Genomic DNA, 22,223 nt, shown 5'->3' with positions numbered 1-22,223 from the left:
CTCATGACTTTCCCTTGCTCTCCCTCTTGGGGCACCTGAGGCCGAGAGCAGGGAAGCCGTCCTGAAGCCTATGTAAAGGTAAATTGTGTCTGTGTTTTATTTGGTGTCCCTGAAAATTTACACAAGCAATCTTATGTTCAGCTGCCTGCACTGGTCGGGGGCGGCAAAGGGCTAACTCCAAATGGCTCAGGTAACAATGGCTACAGAAGATGCTGTTCCCAAATGTTTGAAAACCTAGAAAATCCGGTCCTTTTTAAACACTTGCAGACACATGGAGTCCAAGTGCTTGTGTCTTGGCATCTGCCTCTAAATAGTCTCAAGACCACAGGTTGGAAAGCACCACAGCCTTTGCCAAAGGGTTTGCCAAGAGGAGAGTGCAGCCCTCACTTGCATCCCCAGAGGAGGACACCTTGCTGTCTTGGGCATACGATGATGCACCTCCCATTTATAGAACACTGAAAACCAAATCTGCCCACTGGGCAACTGTATGACCCAAGCAAATGTCACCTCACCCACTCACGATGCCCTGCAAGCTTCTCAGTTTGCTTTCTGAACTTGAATTTTGGGAAAAAAACTAATTTTGATTTCTTCTATTCTAAAGTAAGTGAGACTTATTTACTTTTTGGCCCACCTACTTTTTAAAAAGAGTCATGTAAAACTTCCCTCAGCGGTCCATCAAGAGTACAAACAGTAAATGCTATCTTGCATTCATCACTGTCCCTGAAATTGTGGGTACTGAACTAATTGCTACATTTTATTCTTTAATTGGCAGACACTATACATATTTATATTTTGATAAGATGTATCATTACACCTGCTTAGTTTTCTGTTTTACTTTTTTTTAGAGCTGGTTGAACCCAGTGCCTCACATGTGTGAGGCAAGTGCTCTGCCACTGAGCCACAACCCCAGCCCCTCATCTTTCTTTTTAACTTTCACATTTACAGTAATTAAAATTCATGGAGATTGAACACAGGCCCGTAGGCCATAACAGGAACCCTCCTTACAGTTTTTGCCTACAAAGTCTGGTAGAGGTTTGTCAGTAAAATGTAAGAATTCTGAGGCACCAATTAAGCGCTAAACATCTTTTTGAATGCCACTTTCACTGAAGGTCAAGATGTTACTAACAGATCCTCCAGGGGTCATGGCAATACCCTTGCACAATTGCTTTTTGTCAATTCTAGGAGACCAGTCCAAAATGTACCCACTATTTCTAGACACCTTATGTTGTACTGGGAAAGTATTTATACAATCCATCCATTTAGGTATTGTTCTGATTTCTATCACAGAATGGTTAGGACAATGAGGTATTGGTGGACGTTCTGCAGAGATGACTGGTTTGTTATGAGAAAGTCCCATTTTAATAACTGACCTGATATAAGGCTTTGAGTCTCCAGGAACAGTACAATTCACTGGTCTAGGTCCTCCGACTGCTGTCTTTCCCCTAAAGGATGCTTTTAGACAGCCAGCATGTTTACTGCAGGACCAACACAAAGGTAATTGAGGACTGTAGCCAGAATAATTAAATCCAATCACATGGATGAGAGTAATATGGGTGTCTGTAAATCCTCCCATCATATATGAGTCATTAGTAAATACTGGGATTCTTCAGTCCATACCTCTGGGTGTGCTAAAGGTAGATCTGGAAAATGTGTCCAATAGGTTTCTCCCTGATTCCCATTTACCTAATATTGCGCAAGCATCATCATTGGAGATTTAGCTTTTCCTTGCTGTCGAATCATTTGTTCAGCCTGCAGTGTTAGATTCTTCAATTCTTTCCATGAGCTGGGTCTCTCTGGGCCATCTTCTTTCCTCTCTTCCTTTGAGAGTTCCTCTTGTTGGTGGGGTCAGGTCTGGCATCTCTGGGTCGATCGTTAGTCATTTGAATCTTGGTTCTAGGTCCTCCATGCCTAATGGCGTGTTCATGTATCCAAACAGGACAAAAAGCACCTTCTGGGAAAATACAAGCATGACCTCTACTCACATAAAAACTGCATCTGGTCCTCTCCATTGGCCAGTGTCCAAATCCTGCCACCAAACTTGGACTAAAGGGTTTGTTGCTGTGGAAGACGTGCCACTCAGCTGCAGTGGGCCTTCTGAATCACAGTTTAGAAAATTTAAAATTAACAGAGCATGATTGAGGTTATTTTGGGGGGTCCTAGTTCTACCTCTCCCTTTTTGTTTTTGTAATTGTAGCTTAATAGATAAATGAGCTCATTCTACAATAGCTTGACCTTGAGGGTTATAAGGAATACCTGTATTATGGTCAATATAAAACTCTCGGCAATTGTTGAAAAGAAGAGCTAACAGAAGCTGGCACATTATCAGTTTTAATCTGTAAAGGACATCCAATACTGCAAAAGCAGCTAAACAATGAGAAATAACATGTTGAGTATTTTCTTTTGCACGGGCTGTGGCAAAGATAAATCTAGAATAAGTATCTACAATTACGTGTACATAACATTGTTCACCAAATTGAGGAATCTGAGTTACATGCATTTGCCATAATTGATTTGGTTTTAATTTATGGGGATTTACCCAAGATGGTAAAGATGGAGTGTGTCTAACACACTGGGGACAGTGACGTACAATTTGATAGGCTTGCTCTCTAGTAATATTAAATTTTTCATGTAAATTAGAAGAATTTTGGTGGTGCAAAAAATGTGAAGCTTGTGCACAGTCATACAAAGACATTTGTTGACAAACAGCAACTAATTATCAATCTTATTACCTGATGTTAAAGGCCTTGGAAGATTAGTGTGGGCCCATATGTGGCCTATAAAACATGGGTGCTTTCGAATTTGCACTATCCTTTGTAAGGTATAAAACAAGTTGAATAGCTCTTGTGATGATGTATACCCAATAATTGAAGTTTCAATATTTTTCATAACTCCAACTGCATATAAGCCGTCAGAATAAATATTGATGGGCTCATTTGCAAATTGACTTAAAGCACAAATGAGCTCCTGAAGTTCTGCTCATTGGGCAGAAGTATATGAAGTTTGTATCACCTTTGTATGAGTGTGACTGTAAAAACTGGCTTTACCTGAGCTTGAGCCATCAGTGAATACTGTTAATCTGCCATATATTGGTTGTGCACTTACAATCTTTGGAAAAATAAATGCAGTTACTAATGCAAATTGAATAATTTTATCACGAGGATAATGACTTTCTATCTGACTAGGAAAATTACCAGAAGCTACTTGCCAAGTATTAGAAGTTTGAAAAAGCCAATCATTTTGTTGAGCAGAAAATGGAATGATTATAATATTAGGTTCTGAGCCAACCAGCTGTAAAACTCATGCTCTGCCCTTGATAACTAATTGAGCAACAAAATCATGAAAAGGAGTTAATGACCTTTGAGGAGAGTAGGCTAAATGAATGCACTCAATAACTGCCAATATTTGCCATATTGCCCCTGTAGGAGAGTAAGCAGTTGGGAATATCAATAAATATATAGGCTCTTGTGGGTTAATTCTAGTAAGTTGAGCATTTTTTAATAGCAATTTCAACTTTCCTCAAAGCTGTTCTCGCTCTTCCTGTGAGCTGACACAAAGAAATTGGAGAAGGATCTCCCTGTAATATCTGAAATAAAGGACTTATATCTGAAGTAGTTAGCTTTAAAGATGGTCTCAGCCAATTAATATCTCATAATAATTTTTGAAAATCATTGAGGGTGTGCAGCTCCTTGACTCTTATTTGTAAAATTTGAGGACAGATTGTATGTCCTTCAATCACATGACCTAGATATTGAAAAGGAGATGTCTTCTGTACCTTTTGAGGTTCAATGCACCAACCCATTGCTGTGAGTGAAGTCTCTAATTGGGCAAAGATTTTTAAGAGTATATCTGGATTTTAGCATGAGCTAAAAGTATGTCATCCATAAAATGAATAATATATGCAATGAGGAATTTCTCCCTGACAGGCGTGATGACCTGTGCCACAAAATTTAGACATAGGGTAGGGCTGTTACACATTCCCTGAGGCAACACTTTCCAGCAATATCTTTTAACTGGTTCTTTAAAATTTATTGCTGGGACACTAAAGGCAAATCTTTAGTGCAAAGGTATAGAAAAGAAACAATCTTTCTGAGTGCAAAGATATAGAAAAGAAACAATCTTTTGAATCTATTACTATCAAATGGTAATTCAAAGGGATAGCTGAAGGAAAAGGAAGCCTTGGTTGTAAGGCTCCCATGGGCCCAATAACACGATTTATAGCCCTAAGATCTTGTAATAATCTCCAGCTGCCAGATTTTTTTCTTAATTACAAAGATGGGTGTATTCCAAGGACTGAGCATAGGTTGTAAATGGCCAGGCTGAAGTTGTTACTGAACTAACATGTAGGCTATTTTAAGTTTTTTCCCTGTGAGGGGCCACTGACTGACTCAGATTGGCTCTTCTGTGAGCCAGTTAATTTTTTCTGCTGTTCTCTGGGGATAATGTCTGGGCTCCTACCAAAAATTTTGGTTGGGTGCATTAGTTAATCTCTGTTGGGAAGATTGGGTTATAGGTAGGTATCCTTCTTGTAAATTTCCCTTGGAATAAATTTTTTATTAAGTCCCTCAGATGACATGATAGAATTTGGAGTTACTAATAACAAACCTAGGCTGCTTAGAATATCATGGCCCCACAAACTCACTGGCAAAGTGTCTAAGACATAAATCTTGAAATTCCAGAATTACCATCTTTATCTTCCCAGTGAAGATGCTGAGCACTTTGTGCTGGTTAAAAAATTTGACCTATCCTCTCCAAGTTGGCAGGCGTATTATGTAAAGGCCAGCTTTTGGGCCAGAATCTACTAGATAGAACAGATCTATCAGCTCCAGTATCTATGACACCCTGAAATTTTTTATGATTGATTTTAAGATCCAGTAGAGGGCATTCCTGCCAAACTAATTGAGCCCAGTACACTCCATCTGGGGAATCGGAAGTTGAGGTCTCATCTGGGCCATCTGCGGAACAGCAATTTAGGAGTACTAGCTGTGCCAATACATCTCCTGTAGAGTGCTGAATGGCATGGCCTGATTGTACAGTGATCTCAATCTCATCTCTAAAATTTGAATCCATCACTCCTGGCAGTACCTGAATTCCCTGTTTTAAATTGTTTTGTCCCGAAGTTAGGCCTGTGGTATTTGGGGGTAACGGCCTGCCTACAGATCCCAGTAGGGACTCGTTGTGGCCCCATTTCAGGTGGTAAAGCCACTGCTAGGACTGGTTGTAAGAGCACAGTCTTGGTGGAGCCGGCTGGTAGTAGTGACAAGCTGGCATGGCCAGCCCTGATGATGTCGGAGTCTGTGACTCCTCTTCCAACCAGAAGTTGAGGTCTTCCAGCATATATTGCAGCTCCCCTACTGTTTGGCAGGCTTGGGGCAGGCCCTGCATCCGGTTTGATGAATGTATGATATATCAAAATACACTCTACTATCATGTATAGCTAAAAAGAACAAATAGATTTTTTTAAATGTATTTTTTTTTTTTACTGGGTGTATTGGCACATGGCTATAATCTCAGTGCCTCAGGAGGCTGAGGCAGGAGGATTACATGTTCAAAGCCAGTCTCAGCAACTTAGGGAGAAGCTAAGCAACTTAGAGAGATCCTGTCTCAAAATACAAAACAGGTTGAGGATGTGGCTCAGTGGTTAAGTGTCCCTGGGTGCAGTCCCTAGTATCACCACAAAAAATGTGCAGGGAAGGGACAAAGCTGGGGGGGGGGCAGGGGCATGCCTGTTTCTCCATGCTGTGGTCTGTCTGCATGTCAGGTTCTGCAGGGTCCCGCTGGGGTCAAACCTAAAAAGTTTGGAGATCAAACTTAAAAAAGAGTGCAGGTGAGGGGGACAAAATGGAGTCAGTGAAGACAAGGACTGGGTCATCCTTTGTGGGGAATGGAAAGGACAATTTGAAAGGAGCTCCTGATACAGTTTTTTTTATGAAGGTAATGTTTTTAAACTTTTAAAATTAATTTCAATTGATAGATAAAAACATACAAATTGCACATATTTGTGGAGTACCATGTGATGTTTTACCACATGTATATTTTATATAATGTTTAAATCAGGTTAAACATATCTTCTCAAACATTCTTTAAGGTGAAAACTTTCAAAATCCTTCTATCTTGAAGGATACTATATGTTATGGTTTCCTATAGTTACCCTAGTGTGCAATAGCACAACAGAATTTGCTTCTATCTAATATTGGCTTTAGTGTACTGATTGCCCTCTTCCTTTTTCTCCCCAGCCCCTCCTTGCCCCATCTTCTGGTAACTGCCAATCTACTCTCAGATCCTATGAAGTCAACTTATTATAAAGTCACCACTGTGGTATATATAACATGTGACATCACCTTAAAGCTGAGGGGTTATTTTTTCTAAATTCAAGCCTGTGTGATGTTAAATTCTTGACAGTGGACAAAGTTTATAGACACTCCAAGGACGTCATGAGCATCAGAGTTAGATTGTTAGCCTAAAATTTGCAGTTAGAGACTGCTTTACCATTGGTCTTTTCTAAATTGCACAGTACAAGTGTAAATAATAACATTTGAAGCAGAAAACAAAATGGAGAACACTCTAGCAGTTTTTCTTGACCCTCAACTCATCTTGACCCAAACTTAAAATACTAAGATTTTTGGGAGGTAGATAAAGATGGTAGCTGAGTAAGATCCTGATTGTCTCTCCACAAATGTGCCAATTCAAATACTTATTCTTGCACCAAACTAACTTTACAAGAGCCAAGCAAGTTAGATGAGAGACCCCTGTGCCCTGCTATTTCATAACAATGAGAAAAGACACATTGAGGAACACAAAGGGAAGGAGTTGCTCCTGTCACTACTCTGGCAACTCTCAGCAGCATGGAAAAGGGAGGAGAGGGAATTAAGTCCAGGCCTTAGAGTTGGTTGGTGCCCAGTACCAGGCCTGCCACAGTGAAACACAGGGGTGGGCAGAACCTTAAAATCCCTGGACCCAGGCAAATACTAATTGACTGAGCTGCTGGAACTGCATTATTCAGTTGGCTATTTGCCTCTGCTCCTGTCCTTTACCTTCAGGCAGCAGAGTGAGGAATAAGTTTTTACCCAGTGGGTAGTAGGTTAGAAAGCTAGAGCAGGACCTGTCTTGGAGCTCAATGAAGGGCCAGGCAGAAAACAAAGGCCCCATGCACTGGGCACATCAAGAACAGGAACTCATAGACCTTCCCTTGCATCAGGCACAGACCTGTACTATTATGGGACAGACTCAAGCTTTGGACTTGGTGCCCAAACCCCTCCAGACCTTGCAGGTTCCTGCAGCTGTGAGACTTGTCTGTGACCCAGCTTAACCAAAGGGATGTCTCTGCCACCTGTCCCCCAACCTCAGACAACCCAACTATTTCCAAGTCAGTCCTTGCAGAGAGAGTCTCTAGACCTGCCCAGGCACCATGCAGACACCTGTGCCACAGTGGGAAGAGGCATGTTTTGACCTGCCCTACTGTCAGCTTCATCATGGGCCTGAGTATACCCCTGAGACTGTGTAGGTTCTATGGCTATGAGACTCATGTGTTACCCAGCTTAGATCAGCTTAAGTGTCTAAGGGACTTTCTTTATAAAATACTCAAACCTTAAACACTGGCATGGAGCAAGATCTCATTCTCTGGGGTAGGACAGGGTAGTAATTATGGGACTTTGCCTTGAAACTTAGTGCCAGGCTGGTGATGCCCCACACTGGACAAATATTAATGGCCCCCATGCAAAGTCCTGAATGTTAATGGGGCTTGTGGACCATCCCCAATGCCACGGGGGAGACATGGTCTCAGTAAATTGGATTTTTATTCTAGTCAGCATCTCCTGTGGCTTGTTGAGCAGCCTTGGGCCATGAGTTCACCTCAATAGTAAGCTTCCCATAGCTGTGCTGGTCTTGGTGGGCTGTGGGCTCAGGTGTGACATAGCTTTGTGGAGTTGTTGGCCATAGGCATGCATAGGATCCTGGGGCTGGTCTTCCATAGTGATTCTGTTCAGAGCCAGGCAGAATTCCAGTGTCAGACCACAGGCTGGTGGTTCTGGTGAGGCACCTGTACTTAGCCTGGCCAAAGAGGGAAGCTGATATGGACAGATTTCCCTTGTTAGCTGCTCCCCAAGTTGGTTCGGAATAACACCCAAACTTCAGATTTGGGAAAAACCCAGGCATGGATTGCCCATTGGTGTGAAACTCATGGCAAAGGTGGCCCAACACTGAAATAGTGGAAATGACTGCAGATCTGTGAGATAAGTAGCCTGCTAAGGACCTCTTGGAAGACAGAGCCATATCAGGATAACTGGAAGAAATCCTGAACCTTCAGTGCCCAGGAGACATTGCAGAGCAACCGGGACAAGAGCTCTCAGGAAACCTGACTTCATCTAAAGGTCAAAGTGAGTGCCTGGTACTGACCTTCTAGTAGTCAGTGTGGGAGATCTTGTGGAGAATTTGAAACCAATAGAGTTAAGTTGTAACAGAGAAATTTAACAGAAATAGAAATTAAGTAAATGAGATATCCTTCAGCTTAAAAAGGCATGTACATAAATTGAAAACCTGATGAAAGGTGCCCAAACCAGGGTAGATTGAAGAGAAGAAAGAATTAATGAGCTCAAAGACACAGTAACTTGAAAATAAAAAGGAGGAGGCAAAAGAAAAACAAACGCAAAACAATGAAGGAATGAAGAAAACATATAGGAACTTTGAGAGAGCATTAAAAGGGTAAATACCTGAGGCTGGGTACTATGGTGCATGCCTGTAATCCCAGTGGTTTGGGAGGCTGAGGCAGGAGGATCATGAGTTCAAAGCCAGCCTCAGTAAAAATGAGACACTAAGCAACTCAGTGAGACCCTGTCAAATACAAAATAGGGCTGGGTATGTGGCTCAGTGGTTGAGTGCCCCTGAGTTCAAGCCTTGGTATCCCCCCCAACAAAAAAATGCCTGGGTTATTTGGGTTCATGATGGGTTTGAGAATGCCAGAGGAATGACAGATTCTAATCTCTAATTTTATAATAGAAAATGTCCCAAGCCTAGAGAAGAACACCATATCCAGGTACAGAAAGGTCAAATATCGCAGTCAGACTTAACTTCAACGCAGTCTACCTAAAGGAAAAAATCAAATTCTTGAAGTGAAAGAAAAAGACTCTCAAGATCACAAGAGAAAAGAAACAATACCTGAACATGTTCCAGTTCACCTGAAAGTGAAGGTAGACTTCTCAGCAGAAATCTGATGGACTGGGAGAGAATGGCAAAGGAAAAAACATCTTCCAGTGAAACACACTGTATCCAGCAAAGCTGGCCTTTGGAAATGAATGAGAAACAAAGACATTCCAAGACAAACAGAAGTGGAGAGAATGCATTTAGAAACAATTAGTGCCAAACAGACATATGCCAGGAGAATCCATTATGGGAAGTGTTCAGAATAGGCACAGAGATGCCAAGTAGATGAGTTTGTGCCAGGACTGGAGGGAGGGAAGGAGGGAGGAAGGAGGAGAAGCTGCCTATGGAATAGGATGCTGAATGCACCAGCTTCTTAGCAAGTACTTAAGAATTAGTGGCAAATTTATGAATAAGTCTCTGCATTTGATCCAATGATTTTATTTTAACTTAAATAAGAGAAAATATACAAAGTTTATTTAAAATATTCATCATCTATAAATTACCTAAACTCATGGCTGATTAACATAAAGAAAATGTAGTGTATGTACTCAGTGGAGTTTTAGCCATAAAGAAGAAAGAAATCATGGCACTTTTTCTTAAATGGATGGAACTGGAGAACATGATGCTAAGTGAAATGAGCAAGACTCAGAAAATCCAGGGTGGAAGACTTTCTCTCACATGTGGAAGCTAGAACAAAATAAGGGAGAAAAGCCTGGGCTGGGGAATCTCCTGGAAGTAGAAGATCAGTGGAGAGAGGAAGGGGAGGGGGAAGGAGAAAGGATGGGAGAAGGGAGTAGGAATGGAATGAAACTGACCAGACCATGCTATGCACATGTATCAATAGGTCACAGGGAATTCCACCTATATGAATACCTATGAAGCACCGATTTTAAGAAACAATAGTAGGAAGATAGGAAAGTAGAGGAAAGGGAAGACGGAGAGGGAGGGGGGAAGGGAAAGAGGAAGTCTGAAGTGGAGTAAATTATGTTCCATGATTGCATGATTATGTTAAAATGAACCCAATATTATATGTAACATAACATACTAATAAAACATTAAAAGGAAATATCTGAAATCAATAGACATTGAGCAGGCAGAGTTTCTCACACAGGCGAGAGACAGTAAGGATGCAATTCCACACTAGCACCAGAAGCCTTCCTATCTCCATCTGTGCAGGGACACAGAGAAATGACAGTGATACATGATGCCAAGGTTGGCACAGGGGTAGAGTCCCCCATGGAAGCACATTATGTGTTAGCTGACCCTCTTCTGCATGTGTGGGCATGTTCATTGATCACTTTAGTGTCTCTTTCTTCCTTTGGTACTGGGGATTGAACTCAGGGGCACTTGGCCACTGAGTCATATCCTCAGACCTATTTTTTATTTTATATAGAGATAGGGTCTCACTGAGTTGCTTAGTGCCTCACTTTTGCTGAGGCTGGCTTTGAACTTGTGCTCCTCCCGTCTCAGCCTCCCAAGTCACTAGGATTACAGGTGTGTGCCACTGCGTTGGGCAGTTCATTGATCACTTTAGAAGTAAACTTGAGTCTTGCCACCAAGAAAGCATGCACAGAGCACAGGTATGTGCTGTTGAGCCCTCACTGGGCAGCGATACAGCAGGTCAGATATAGAGACATGTGCCACATGGTTGCATAAGTGAAGGTCATGTTTATTTTTTCATGGGTATATTAACAATCAGGATTGAGGAGGAAAGCATGAACTCCTTCTGAGGTAATTTTCTTCAAGATCAGGGGACTGAATGCCTTCAGGTTTTAAAATAGTCCCTAGTAATCCTGTGGATTTTAGTGATAACTATGGTGATATCTCTTATTTCATCTCTAATTTTATTACTTTGGGTCTTCTCTCTTTCTTTTTGTTCATTTGGCTAAGGGTTTATTAAACTTGTTTTTTTTTCAAAAAACCAACTCTGTGTTACATTTATCCTGTGTATTAATTATTTATTCTCAATCAGCTCTGATCTTAACTGTCCTACTAGTTTTTAATTGATTTGTTCTTATTTTTATAGACACTAAGGTGCATCCTTAGGTAGTTTATTTGGAATCTTTTTTAAAATGTAGGCACTCATAATTATAAATTTCATTCTTAGAACCATATTCATAGTGTCTCACTATAAAGCACCAGCAGAATAGTGTAGGGAGGAAGAGAGAGAAAGATGAAATACTGGAGCTAAAATGGAACAAATTATATTCCAAGCATGTATGGTTATGTCAAAAATGAAATTCACTATTATGTATAACTGTAATGTAGTAATATAATTTAAAAATTTAAACTTCTTACATTCACTATGATCGCTATGACCTCCCCAGGTTGAACTAAGAGGATATAGAAAATCTAAACAGACCAATAAAAAGCAATGATATTGAAGCAGGAATAAATAGTCTGCCACTAACAACCATAGAAACAACAATGAAGCTCAGGGCCAGATGGATTCCCAACTGAGTTCTCCCAGACTTTTGAAGGACTAATGCCAATGCTCCTCAGATTATTTCATGAAATTGAAAATAGAAATTCCAAATTTATTCTGTGAAGCCAATATCATTCTGATACCAACACCAGATAAGGACACATCTAAGAAAAAACTATAGACCTGTATCCCAGATGAACATAGATGCAGGAACCTTCAAGACAATATTAGCAAACCATATTCACCAACATATTAATAAGATTGTATGTAATAATGAAGTTGGTTTCATTCCAGTGATGCAAGGATTATTGAATATTTGAAAATCAATAAATGTGTAATTCATCACAGGAATCAAATTAAGGACAAAAATCACATGATCATCTCAATAGAGGCAGAAAAAACCATTGATAAAATTCATAATCCATCCATGTTAAAAACACCAGTAAAAGAAGGGATAGAAGGACTTACCTCAATACCATGAAGGCTATATTTGACAGACTGAAAGTCAACATTATAGTAAATGGAGAAAAACTGAAAACAAATTTCTCTAAAATCAGGAAGAAGACAAAGATGTCCATTCTCACCACTCTTATTCCATATAGTTCTTTGTGTGTGTGTGTGTGTGTGTGTGTGTGTTGCTGGGGATTGAACCCAGGGCCTTGTGCATGTGAGGCAAGCACTCTACCAACTGACCTATATCCCCAGCCCCTAGTTCTTGAAACTCTAGGGAGAACAATCATTCAGGGGATGAAATTAGATAAGGGTTATAGATGATATGATTTTGTATTTAGAAGAACTAAAAATCTTTTAACAGAAAACTCCTAGAACTATAATCAGATTCATCAAAGTAGTAGGATACAGAGTCAGAAAATTAATAGTTTTTCTATTCACAAATACTAAAACCGCTAAAAAAAAGCAATGAGGAACCAGAAACCCAGGGATTAATATAATTAAAGAGGTGAAAAAACTCTGCAACAAAAACTTCAGAATATTGAGAAAAGACATAGGAGAAGGCAGTAGAAAATGGAAAGTCTTCCCAAGTTTATGGACGGGCAGAATTAATATTGTTGAAATGGTCACATTACCCAAAGTGATATCTATATTCAATTCAATCCCCATCAAAATACCAATGGCATTTTTCATAGAACTAGAAAAATAGTCCTACAGTTAATGTGGTACAATAAAAGACCTGGAATAGCCAAATAAATCCTAAGGAAAGAAAAGCAATGCTGGAGACATCACAATGCCTGGTTTCAAATTATACTACAGAGCTGTAGTGTCAAAATTGCATGGCATTGGCATTCAGACACAATGTATACCAGTGGAAGAAAACAGGGACAAACCCTGAGACAGTTGTCTGATCATTTGAATAGGGCAGCAAAAACATGGATTGAAGAAAATATATTAACACCAACCCCCAATAACCCAATCAATAAATGGGCAAATGGACTAGATGTTTCTCAAAAGAAGAAATTTAAAAAGTCAACAAATATATGAAGAAATATTCAATAAACCTTAACAACATCCTTAATAATCAGAGAAATGCAGGTCAATACTACACTGAGATTTTTATCATCCAAAATGAATGTATAAATTCAATAAATGTCTGGTACAATTTCAATCTTTTTCTTATAGCATGCGATAAACTGACTCTAAAATTTAAGGGACACATTAAAGAAAAATTCTCCAAAGTGATCTCAAGAATTCTGAAAAAGACAAAAATAAGAAATACATTATCAGTTTTCAAAACATACTACACTTAGTATATGAAATATGACTTATTTGATAGAAAAAGGAATCACTGAAATACATAGAGGGATTTTAAAATAGAGCACACTAGGAATTTAGGACATTTTATATATGACTAATGTAAATGAAGGAATCGAAACAGAAGCCTACGTGCAGTGGGAACACCACACAGATGAGCAGGATCTGCAGGATGCACTGTAGATTTCATGAATAAAAATCACTTCAAATGTAACCCAATGGAAAAAAGACATAAATACAAGTGGGGCAACTGTTATTAGTGCAGAAAGAGGTGTAGATTGCTGGTTCCTTGAAGGGAATCACATGTAGAAATCCAATATTAAACTGCTGGGAGCTTTAACTCAGACCCTCAATTTTCAGAAACCCAAGTAAAGCTCAAGAAGGCTTATTGCTCCTACAATGAATTTTCTCTCTGAACCCACATAGAGAGCTCCTATGTGGCCTTAATAAAATAACATAGCACTTGGGGACAAAGATGAAGCCCAGGAGCCCTGCACTGGAGGCCAGGATGGAGAAGACCTCCACGGCCACCATGACCTTGCCCTTGGTGCTGTGGTACACAGGGAGGAAGGTGAGCCAGACACCGCAGAACACCAGCATGCTGAAGGTCAGGAACTTGGCTTCATTGAAGGTGTCAGGCAGGTTCCTGGCCAGAAAGGCCACCGTGAAGGTTCCCAGGACCAGGGAGCCCAGGTATCCCAGGGCACAGTAGAGGGCAGTGACTGAGCCCTTGTTGCACGTGATGATGATGCAGCCATGGTCAGAGTGTGTGTCTGTGTCCACAAAGGGAGGAGAGGTCCCCAGCCAGACTCCACAGAGAGTCAGCTGGATGAGGGAGCAGCTGGGAATGATGAAGTTAGGTGCCCCTGACACCAGGCACCGCCTCATCCTTCTCCCTGGGGCAGTGACCTTGAAGGCCAGAATCACAGTGACAGTTTTGGCCAGGACCGTGGAAACGGCCACAGTGAACACCAGTCCAAATGTGCTCCTGCAGGATGCAGGTGGCTGTGCTGGAACGGCCAATGAAGAGCAGAGAGCAGAGAAAACAGAAGGTGAGGGAGATGAGCAGGATGTAGCTGAGAGCCCTGTTGTTGGCCTTGACTATGGGGGTGTCTCTGTGCTTCACAAAGACCCCAAGGACAGCAGCTGTGAGTGCAGAGAAGCAGAGAGCCGTGCAGGCCAGAGCCATGCCCAAGGGGTCTTCATAGGCCAGGAAGGTCACGGCTCTTTGGATGCAGTGGCTTTTCTCTGTGTTGGCATATTGGAGATCTGGACACTTCATACACTGGTCCATATCTGAGGAAGAATGCAAATTAAAAATTGTGTAAGTATTCAACTATGGATTAAATGTTATCAATATATATAATTGTTTTTTGCTGTTTTTGCTTGTTTATTTTGTAGTGATGGGGATCTAACCCAGCTCCTCACACATGTCTGGCAAGTAGTCACCATGGAGCCAGCCCCCAGCCCTGGGTCTGTTGTGATCTCCTCAGGTGACAGGTTTTTGACTTTACTAACTTTGTGCGTTTTATGTATATTCTCAAATCTACCAATGTGATACTTCATATTATATTTTTATGAAAAAATGTTTTGTAGAATCATAAAATTACCTCCTTTTAGCAGTTTTACTCTTTTTTTGTAGATTAATTTCATGAATGGTTTGTCAATTTTTATGGGATTTTACTCTAGATTTCTTATTCTTTCATTGTTTTTTAAGTTTTTGTGTTGCATTAGTCTTTTCTATTTTGTCTGCATTTAATGTGCTGTTCCTTTTCTACCTCATGACGATTGCTTCATGTATAACCTGCCAAGCATTTTTATCAAAATAGGCATAATAATAACATACTCCTTTTTACAGTAAGGGGTTTTAAATTTCTCTCTAATGAGAGTTTTAGTGTTACCCCACAAGTTTCATTAATAATATTTTCAATGTTGGACTCATGATTGTCTTTCTTTAAGTCTCTTCTCTTATTTATGGTATATTGAAAGGTGTATTTCCACTGTGTTTCTTTAGAAAGAACTTTCCTATTAAACCCCGATTCTCTGAACAATCTGTCAGTTTACACTCTAATCAAACCTTATAACATCCCTACTATTTCTCACAGTTCTTTTTTTTGTGTGTGCTAGGGATAGAGGCCAGGGACACTTAAGCATGGAGCACATCCCCAGCCCTTTTTTTGAGGCAGGTTCTTGCTGTGTTGCTTAGGGCTTAGTAGGTTGCTGAGACTGGCTGTGGACCTGAGATCCTGCTGCCTCCGCCTCCCGAGTTACTGGGGTTACCTGCATTGCCACTATGCCTGGCTCTCTCAAAATTTTAAAATCTGGATCTTTACAAAGTATTTTTTTCATTTGTTTATTTATTTTATTTATTTTAATTTATTTTATCTTCATTTAATTTATTTTTATTTATTTTATCTTCATTTAATTTTTAAAATTCTACACAACACCAGGATAAATCCTGATATAATCACAAAATATGGAACACCCCCTACCTAGTTTAGATCCCAGCAATTCCCTCAGTGCCCCCAACTCCACTCCACTGATCCCCCACCATTCCATTTACAATTTACATTTTTTAAAAAATTAGTGTCCTGTGGATACACCTGATGCTGAGACCCCCTGTGCCACCTCCATGCAAGCCATATGAATATTTGGTCAGATTCAGTTCATTGTTCTTCCCTTTCCTGTCCCTTCTTCCTCCTCCTCAATCCACTTTGTCTCCCCTACTGATCTGAAAGGTGAATTTGTTAAGGCATGAGTGTGTGGGTACTGACATTGTTGAGTACATTGTTCTTTATATGAGTTTATGGAACGTGGACATGACTGTCCCCTAGACTTATGTGTATAGAGAAGTATGCAAATTGACTGTATTGCCTTCTATATTGTCAGTCTCAATACATTTATAAACAAACATTTGAATCACATTGTGTTGTGATATTAAGCTACATATACACCACACAGTGAAATCTGAAAAACCCTGCATGGAGCTGATTCTAGCCATTTGTTACTATAAATCTAAACTTTACCAAGATGATACCTAGGAATTATCATTATTACTTTTCTGACATATGACTATGTCAGAATCCAACCTTCATTCCCACATTCTCTATTAATTTCAGTCAGAAGGAACCTTTTTTTTATGTCCATGAATATTACATGACTTACAAATGTGCAATTTTTTGGTTTCCACTAATCCTAAAAGAATTTAATCTACACTTTCTGCATCAGATACCATAGGAATGCTCCCAATACTAATTCCACCTTTCCTGTAACAGTTCCAATATAAATGCCTCCTTGAAGAACACCCTTTAAAAATCAGTGAATATAGCAGTGCAGCCCTTTGGCTCTTCCTTGAATTTGTGTCATTTTATCTTGTGTATTCCACTCACCTGTGAATGAGTGGAGAGCAGGGAATAAGACCTACTCATGGGAGCTTTGGAAGCATGCTTTATAGCACAGTGACACCTGCAGGTTAAACCAAGCACTTTCTGAACCCTGCTATGTGTCAAGAGCAGTGCTAGGCAGTGGGGAGGTAGAGTGTGAAGGATGTGTATCTGCAATGTGGTCTAAACATAGTTTCAAAGGAGACCAAGAAGATTGTGCTTTAAATTTCATGGTGGAGATGAAACTGACGTTCCTGTGCGGTGGTGGAAAGGGCTTCTTGAGATTACATGCCCATAGTGTGTTTAGAATGGTGTAGCCAAATGTGTAGTTTAGGTCTACAGAGTTGTGTTATTTCAAGGTGAAATACTATTGTGAATAACAATTAAACTCCTACCTGAAGGAAAGAAGAGTTTTATCTCTGAAGTCCCTTCCAGATCTTTTCCATTGGCTTGTATTGACTGAAGAATATTAAGAATAATAGGGAATTTCTGTACAAGGCACATGCTCACCTGTTTCATTAGAAATCTCGTTCTCCGGGCAAGGAGTGCAACTGAAACAACAGGCAGGCTTTCCCTCCTGCGGAGATTTCCTAAATCCAGGACCACATCTCTCAGTGCAGACAGAACGAGGGGTCTGAGGAAAATCAGATGGGTGTTGGGAACTGCTCAGCCTCATTGGACTTGTCCTCCAGTCAGTACAGAGTGTTAGAGAATGGGACCATTAGAAGGCATAATCTGTATACAAAAGTCTAATAAATTGCTTTGATAATGCTATAGTTATGATATCATATGTCTCCCAAAGACCTTGATGCTAAAGGCCAATAGTGCCATTGTGAGGTGGTGGAACCTTCAAGTAGTGGCACCTAGTGGGAGGAAGTTGGGGCATAGCCTTGAAAGATGTTGAAATCTGTCTACTTCCTGGTTACAATGAGGGTAGCAACTTCCCTGCCACATACTCTCACCATGATGTACTTCCCTAGCTACAGACCCAAAAGCAAGAGGCCAAATGACTACAGACTGAAAACCCTAAACTGAGTCAAAACAAACACATTCCTTCTTATTAAGTTAGATTTTCTTAGGCAACTTGCCACAGTGATGGAAACTAATACAGTTGTCATGTATATTTTATGATATGAAATATACGAACAGTTAGAATCATGTTGGTAAGTACATGGGTTTTTGTCCATGGACTGAACATCAAAACTGAGTGAAAATAGATCATTTCTCCTGTGTTAGTTAGGTTACTGTCACAGTAACCAAAACACCTGACAAGGACAACTTAATGTAGGAAACATTTACTTGGGCTCACAGTTTCAGAGGTTCAGTTCATGGTTTCATGACTCCATGGCTCTGGGCCTGAGGTGACACAGAACATCATGGAGGAAGGAATGAGAGGGAGGGAGGGAGGGAGAATATGAGTTGCACATGAGAGCCTGAGACTAAACATATAATCCCAAGATTGGCCCCCAGTGACTGCCTTCCACTAATCACTCCCAACTTGCCTACTGTTACCACCCAGTAATCCATTCAAATTATTAATCCACTGATTTGGTTATGGCTCTTATAATCAAGTCATTTCAACTCCTGCATTAACACAAGGGCTTTCGGGGGACACTATGTATCCAAATCATAACACCTCCATATGTGTTGATTCTCAGGTGCCATGTGTATTTTATGACATGAAATATATAAATAGTTACAATCATGTTGTTAAAAATGGGTTCATTTTTCAACCACCAAGAAAATTTCGTAAGAAAATTTCTTGAATATATGTTGTTAAATGTACTTTGTATGCCCATGAATGAGCAATCAGGGGACATACAATACAGGACAAATTTTTGTTTATACTTGTGTAGTTAAAGCATTGTGATTGAGTCCAACCCACCTGTGTAAATCCTATGCTCCACTGTATCAGGTCCTCATGTAAAGACAGTTGTTGGACACGTGGAGCATGTGGGGAAAACTTTCCTACTTTCACCTTTTGTCCAAGACCTTCTGGAAGATCCCAAAAGTTTTGAATATCATATTCTCCTTCCAATTTCATTTTCTCATCCAAATCACTTGTTCTCCAGCAGGATTTTCAAAATTTATTTTCTTGAGAAATGGGTGAAGCTAAAGAGATACAGTATTTTATGAATAAGCATGTCCCAAAGTTAAGACAGAAACCCTGAAGTTGATAAAGTCCCCTGTCTTTAATCCCTGTTTATTTATTTATTTAGGTAACAGAGATTTAACCCAGGGACAACTAACCACTGAGCAACATCCCTAGCTTCTTTTTGTATTTTATTTAATACTTTTTTTTTTTAATATTTATTTATTTTTTTAGTTCTCAGTGGACACAACATCTTTGTTTGTATGTGGTGCTGAGGATCGAACCCAGGCCGCACGCATGACAGGCGAGCGCGCTACCGCTTGAGCCACATCCCCAGCCCGTATTTTATTTAGATACAGGATCTTGTTGAGTTGCTTTGGAACTTGGCTTTTAACTCAAGGTCCTCCTTTCTAAGCCTCCTGAGCCACTGAGGTTATAGGTGGGTGACACGGCACCTGGCTAATCTCTATTTTATAATGCTACTTTAACATAAGCATCATAGAGTACAACAAATGATAGCCCATGGACAGCTAGAGAATAAGGTTTCTAGAATGATAGTTCCAGGAGAAGTTTCTCAATTAAGCACATGTAAATAATCAGAGGGTTTGGGAATCAGATAATACCTTAACTGCCTAGTGGAAGCTCACTGCATCTAGCGAGCCTCAATCTAAGTCTGCAAAATAATGTGGTTAATTCTTCAAGTGATGTGAAATGTGTTCACTTATGTAAGTGTCCATTAGAGTCCTAAGCAGCACTTACACACTTCAAGAGTGAATTCTGCTCTTATGGTTTAAGACAGTCATGGAAAATCAGGATTTTTTCTGTTGAAAACATCAGCTCAACAGGAGTCATTTGTAATACAAGCTTTGATGTTGGTGTAGAACGCATTCTATCCTTGCTACGGGCACTTTCCTCAAGACTGCTTCTACACAGGCCTACATTTACCTCCGACACTGAAACAAGTACAGTTTCTGTTGTGCTTTCGGAGAAAGGATCCTAAACTACTTTGTTTGCTCCCTTGTGGCCATCCCTTTAGAGAATCACCTTGCAGTGGTGTGTGTCATGAGGCAGAAGAGATATTACCTGCCAAGGGGAAACCAGAAGCCCATCCCCATTTCCCATTTTTGGTGTGTCTGCTTGGTGAAGAAGCACCTCATGAAGTGTGTGGGCCACGGCATACACAGCATTGTATATGTTGTAACTCTGTTCACTCATGGCCATGTCAAAAGTGCTTTCAGGCAACCATTCCAAGGAGGCATTTAGTGGGCAGTTCTCCAAGATGTTACAGTTCAGTTGAGAAAAGGAACAATGAAAACTGTAATACCACAGCCGAGCCAGGTAAACGTCTTCTGGGTATTTGGAAGGGTTAACTGTGCTGATGAAATTTGTGAACCCAGGAATCTCCCCATGGTGGTGTGAAAACATGAGAGTCCCATGGGATGAATCTAACATGAAATTTTTCCCCTTGCTGACATCTTGCCATTGTGAGTTTGTGACCCAGACTTTCTAAGTCATTAGAGTTTGCCCTACATCAAACATCAAGTCTTCTAAAAACTTAGTATCACCATAAATAATAATCACATTTGCTGATGATTCAGTGACCAAGTGATGATTGAACACATGGTTCTCTGGGATCATTTCCACAAAGGCTGCACAGACTCCATTTTGCTCTATCTCCCCTCTCAAGTCTGAGAGAATCTGAATACCTTTGTGATCTTCTGAGATGAGCAGCCCCACTCAGGTCCAGTGGAAATGAAGCAGCAAGGAGACCATACCAAGGGCCAGAGATGTGTCCTTGGGGGCCATCTGATAGAGAGAAGGAAACTGGACAGGATCACTCAGTTTATGATCAAAAGGTCCAAAGTTGAGCTGAAGGGAAAAGAACATTTTGAAGGAATATGATGAGAAGGATTGTCACATAGCACAGTCTCAGTCCTGAATGGTATATTTTATGAAGCAATAGGTGGAAGTGTTACCAAGGAAATTTATTCATATCATTTTCAAAGCCGTCTCTCATATCCCGAGAGCTTTCTGGAAAATTATTGAACAGCCTCAGTTTTCCAACCCACTTTTTGCACTGCACCAGCTCCTGCTGCTCTTTATTCCAAAGAAAGAAAATGTGAATACATCACCCAGTCTCTGAGACCTAACCTTTGAGATGACACACTTTGAAAATTGTTGAAATCTTGTCTTCTCCTGTAACTCTATCCAGGGCCCCAAGATGGGCAACAGAGGAGAATGGCTTAATCTCTCTCTTTTCTACCCACTATTACCTGTGGAAATTTGTAGAGTTCCAGGAATGGCCCAATCTGGTAAGATGTCTTCCATGATGCTCCCATCAGTACTGCTACAGACTTGCTTTCTCTTCTACAGGTGTAATTAGGAATCATCTTTTCCAGCCCCAACAGCCAAAAGAAGGAAGTCTCCAAAACATTCCATTCAAAATGTGAAATATTATAGAGATCAAATCCCAGAGACATGTTGGGTAAAATATGGGGGTTCCTGTTGATCTCCTCAATGGCAAAAACCAGTGCCAGAACAAGCTGGTAGTTCTTCAAATTATAGCTGCTTGGAAGAAATAGAGATGCTTAGGGGTGACTTAGCCCTGATTATCTTCAAATTCAATGGAATTACTTATGAACTGAATGCTTTTATTTTAAAATGTTTTAATTTAATTTGTTTTACACATGATAGTAGAATGCACTTATGCACTTTGATACATTATACATAGACGGGATATCATTTCATTTTTCCGAGTGTACATGTTGCAGAGTCATATTTGTCATGAAGTCATATATATATATATATACAGTAATAATGTCTTTTTCATTCTACTATCTTTCTTATCTCCACATCCCCTCCCCTACCTTCCCATCACCTCCCTCTACCTAATCTAAGGTAATGCAGTTCTTCCCTAGTGCCCCTCCCCCTGCCTTATTGTGAATTAACATCCACATATTAGAGAAAACATTTGGCCTTTGGTTTTGTGGGGTAGGCTTATTTTACTTAGCATGATATTCTCCAGTTCCAACCATTTACTGGCAAATGCTATAATTTCATTCTTCTTTAAAGCTGAGTAATATTCCATTGGGTGTATATACCACATTTTCTTTATCCATTCATCTATTGAGAGACACCTAGGTTGCTTTCATAGTCTAGCTATTGTGAATTGAGCTGCTATAAACATGGATGTGGCTGCATCACTATAGTATGCTGATTTAAAGTCCTTTGGGTATAAACCAAAGAGTGGGATAGCTAGGTCAAATGGTGGTTCAATTCTCAGTTTTCTGAGGAATCTCCATATTGCTTTCCATAGTGGTTGTACCAATTTGCAGTCCCACCAGCAATGTATCAGTGTACCTTTTCCCCCACATCCTTGGCAACATTTATTGTTGCCTGTATTCTTGATGATTGTGATTCT

The 22,223-nt window shown here is 40.2% G+C and overlaps 1 protein-coding gene across 1 annotated transcript; it reads right to left on the bottom strand.

Annotated features, from left to right (window-relative positions):
* Window positions 1–13,702: 13,702 nt before the first annotated feature.
* Window positions 13,703–21,156, bottom strand: LOC107157472 (vomeronasal type-2 receptor 116-like). Its single transcript, XM_048810257.1, is given in 7 exon segments — window positions 13,703–14,309; window positions 14,311–14,623; window positions 17,221–17,344; window positions 18,596–18,777; window positions 18,780–18,822; window positions 19,886–20,671; window positions 21,076–21,156. Coding segments are annotated over 7 exon segments (2,121 nt in total). The 5' UTR covers window positions 21,142–21,156.
* Window positions 21,157–22,223: the final 1,067 nt, after the last annotated feature.

This window comes from Marmota marmota, unplaced genomic scaffold (genome assembly GCF_001458135.2).
Source record: "Marmota marmota marmota unplaced genomic scaffold, marMar, whole genome shotgun sequence".
NCBI lineage: Eukaryota > Metazoa > Chordata > Mammalia > Rodentia > Sciuridae > Marmota > Marmota marmota.
Note: the sequence above shows the minus strand (reverse complement) of the source record. Positions and strands in the feature narration are given on the sequence as shown.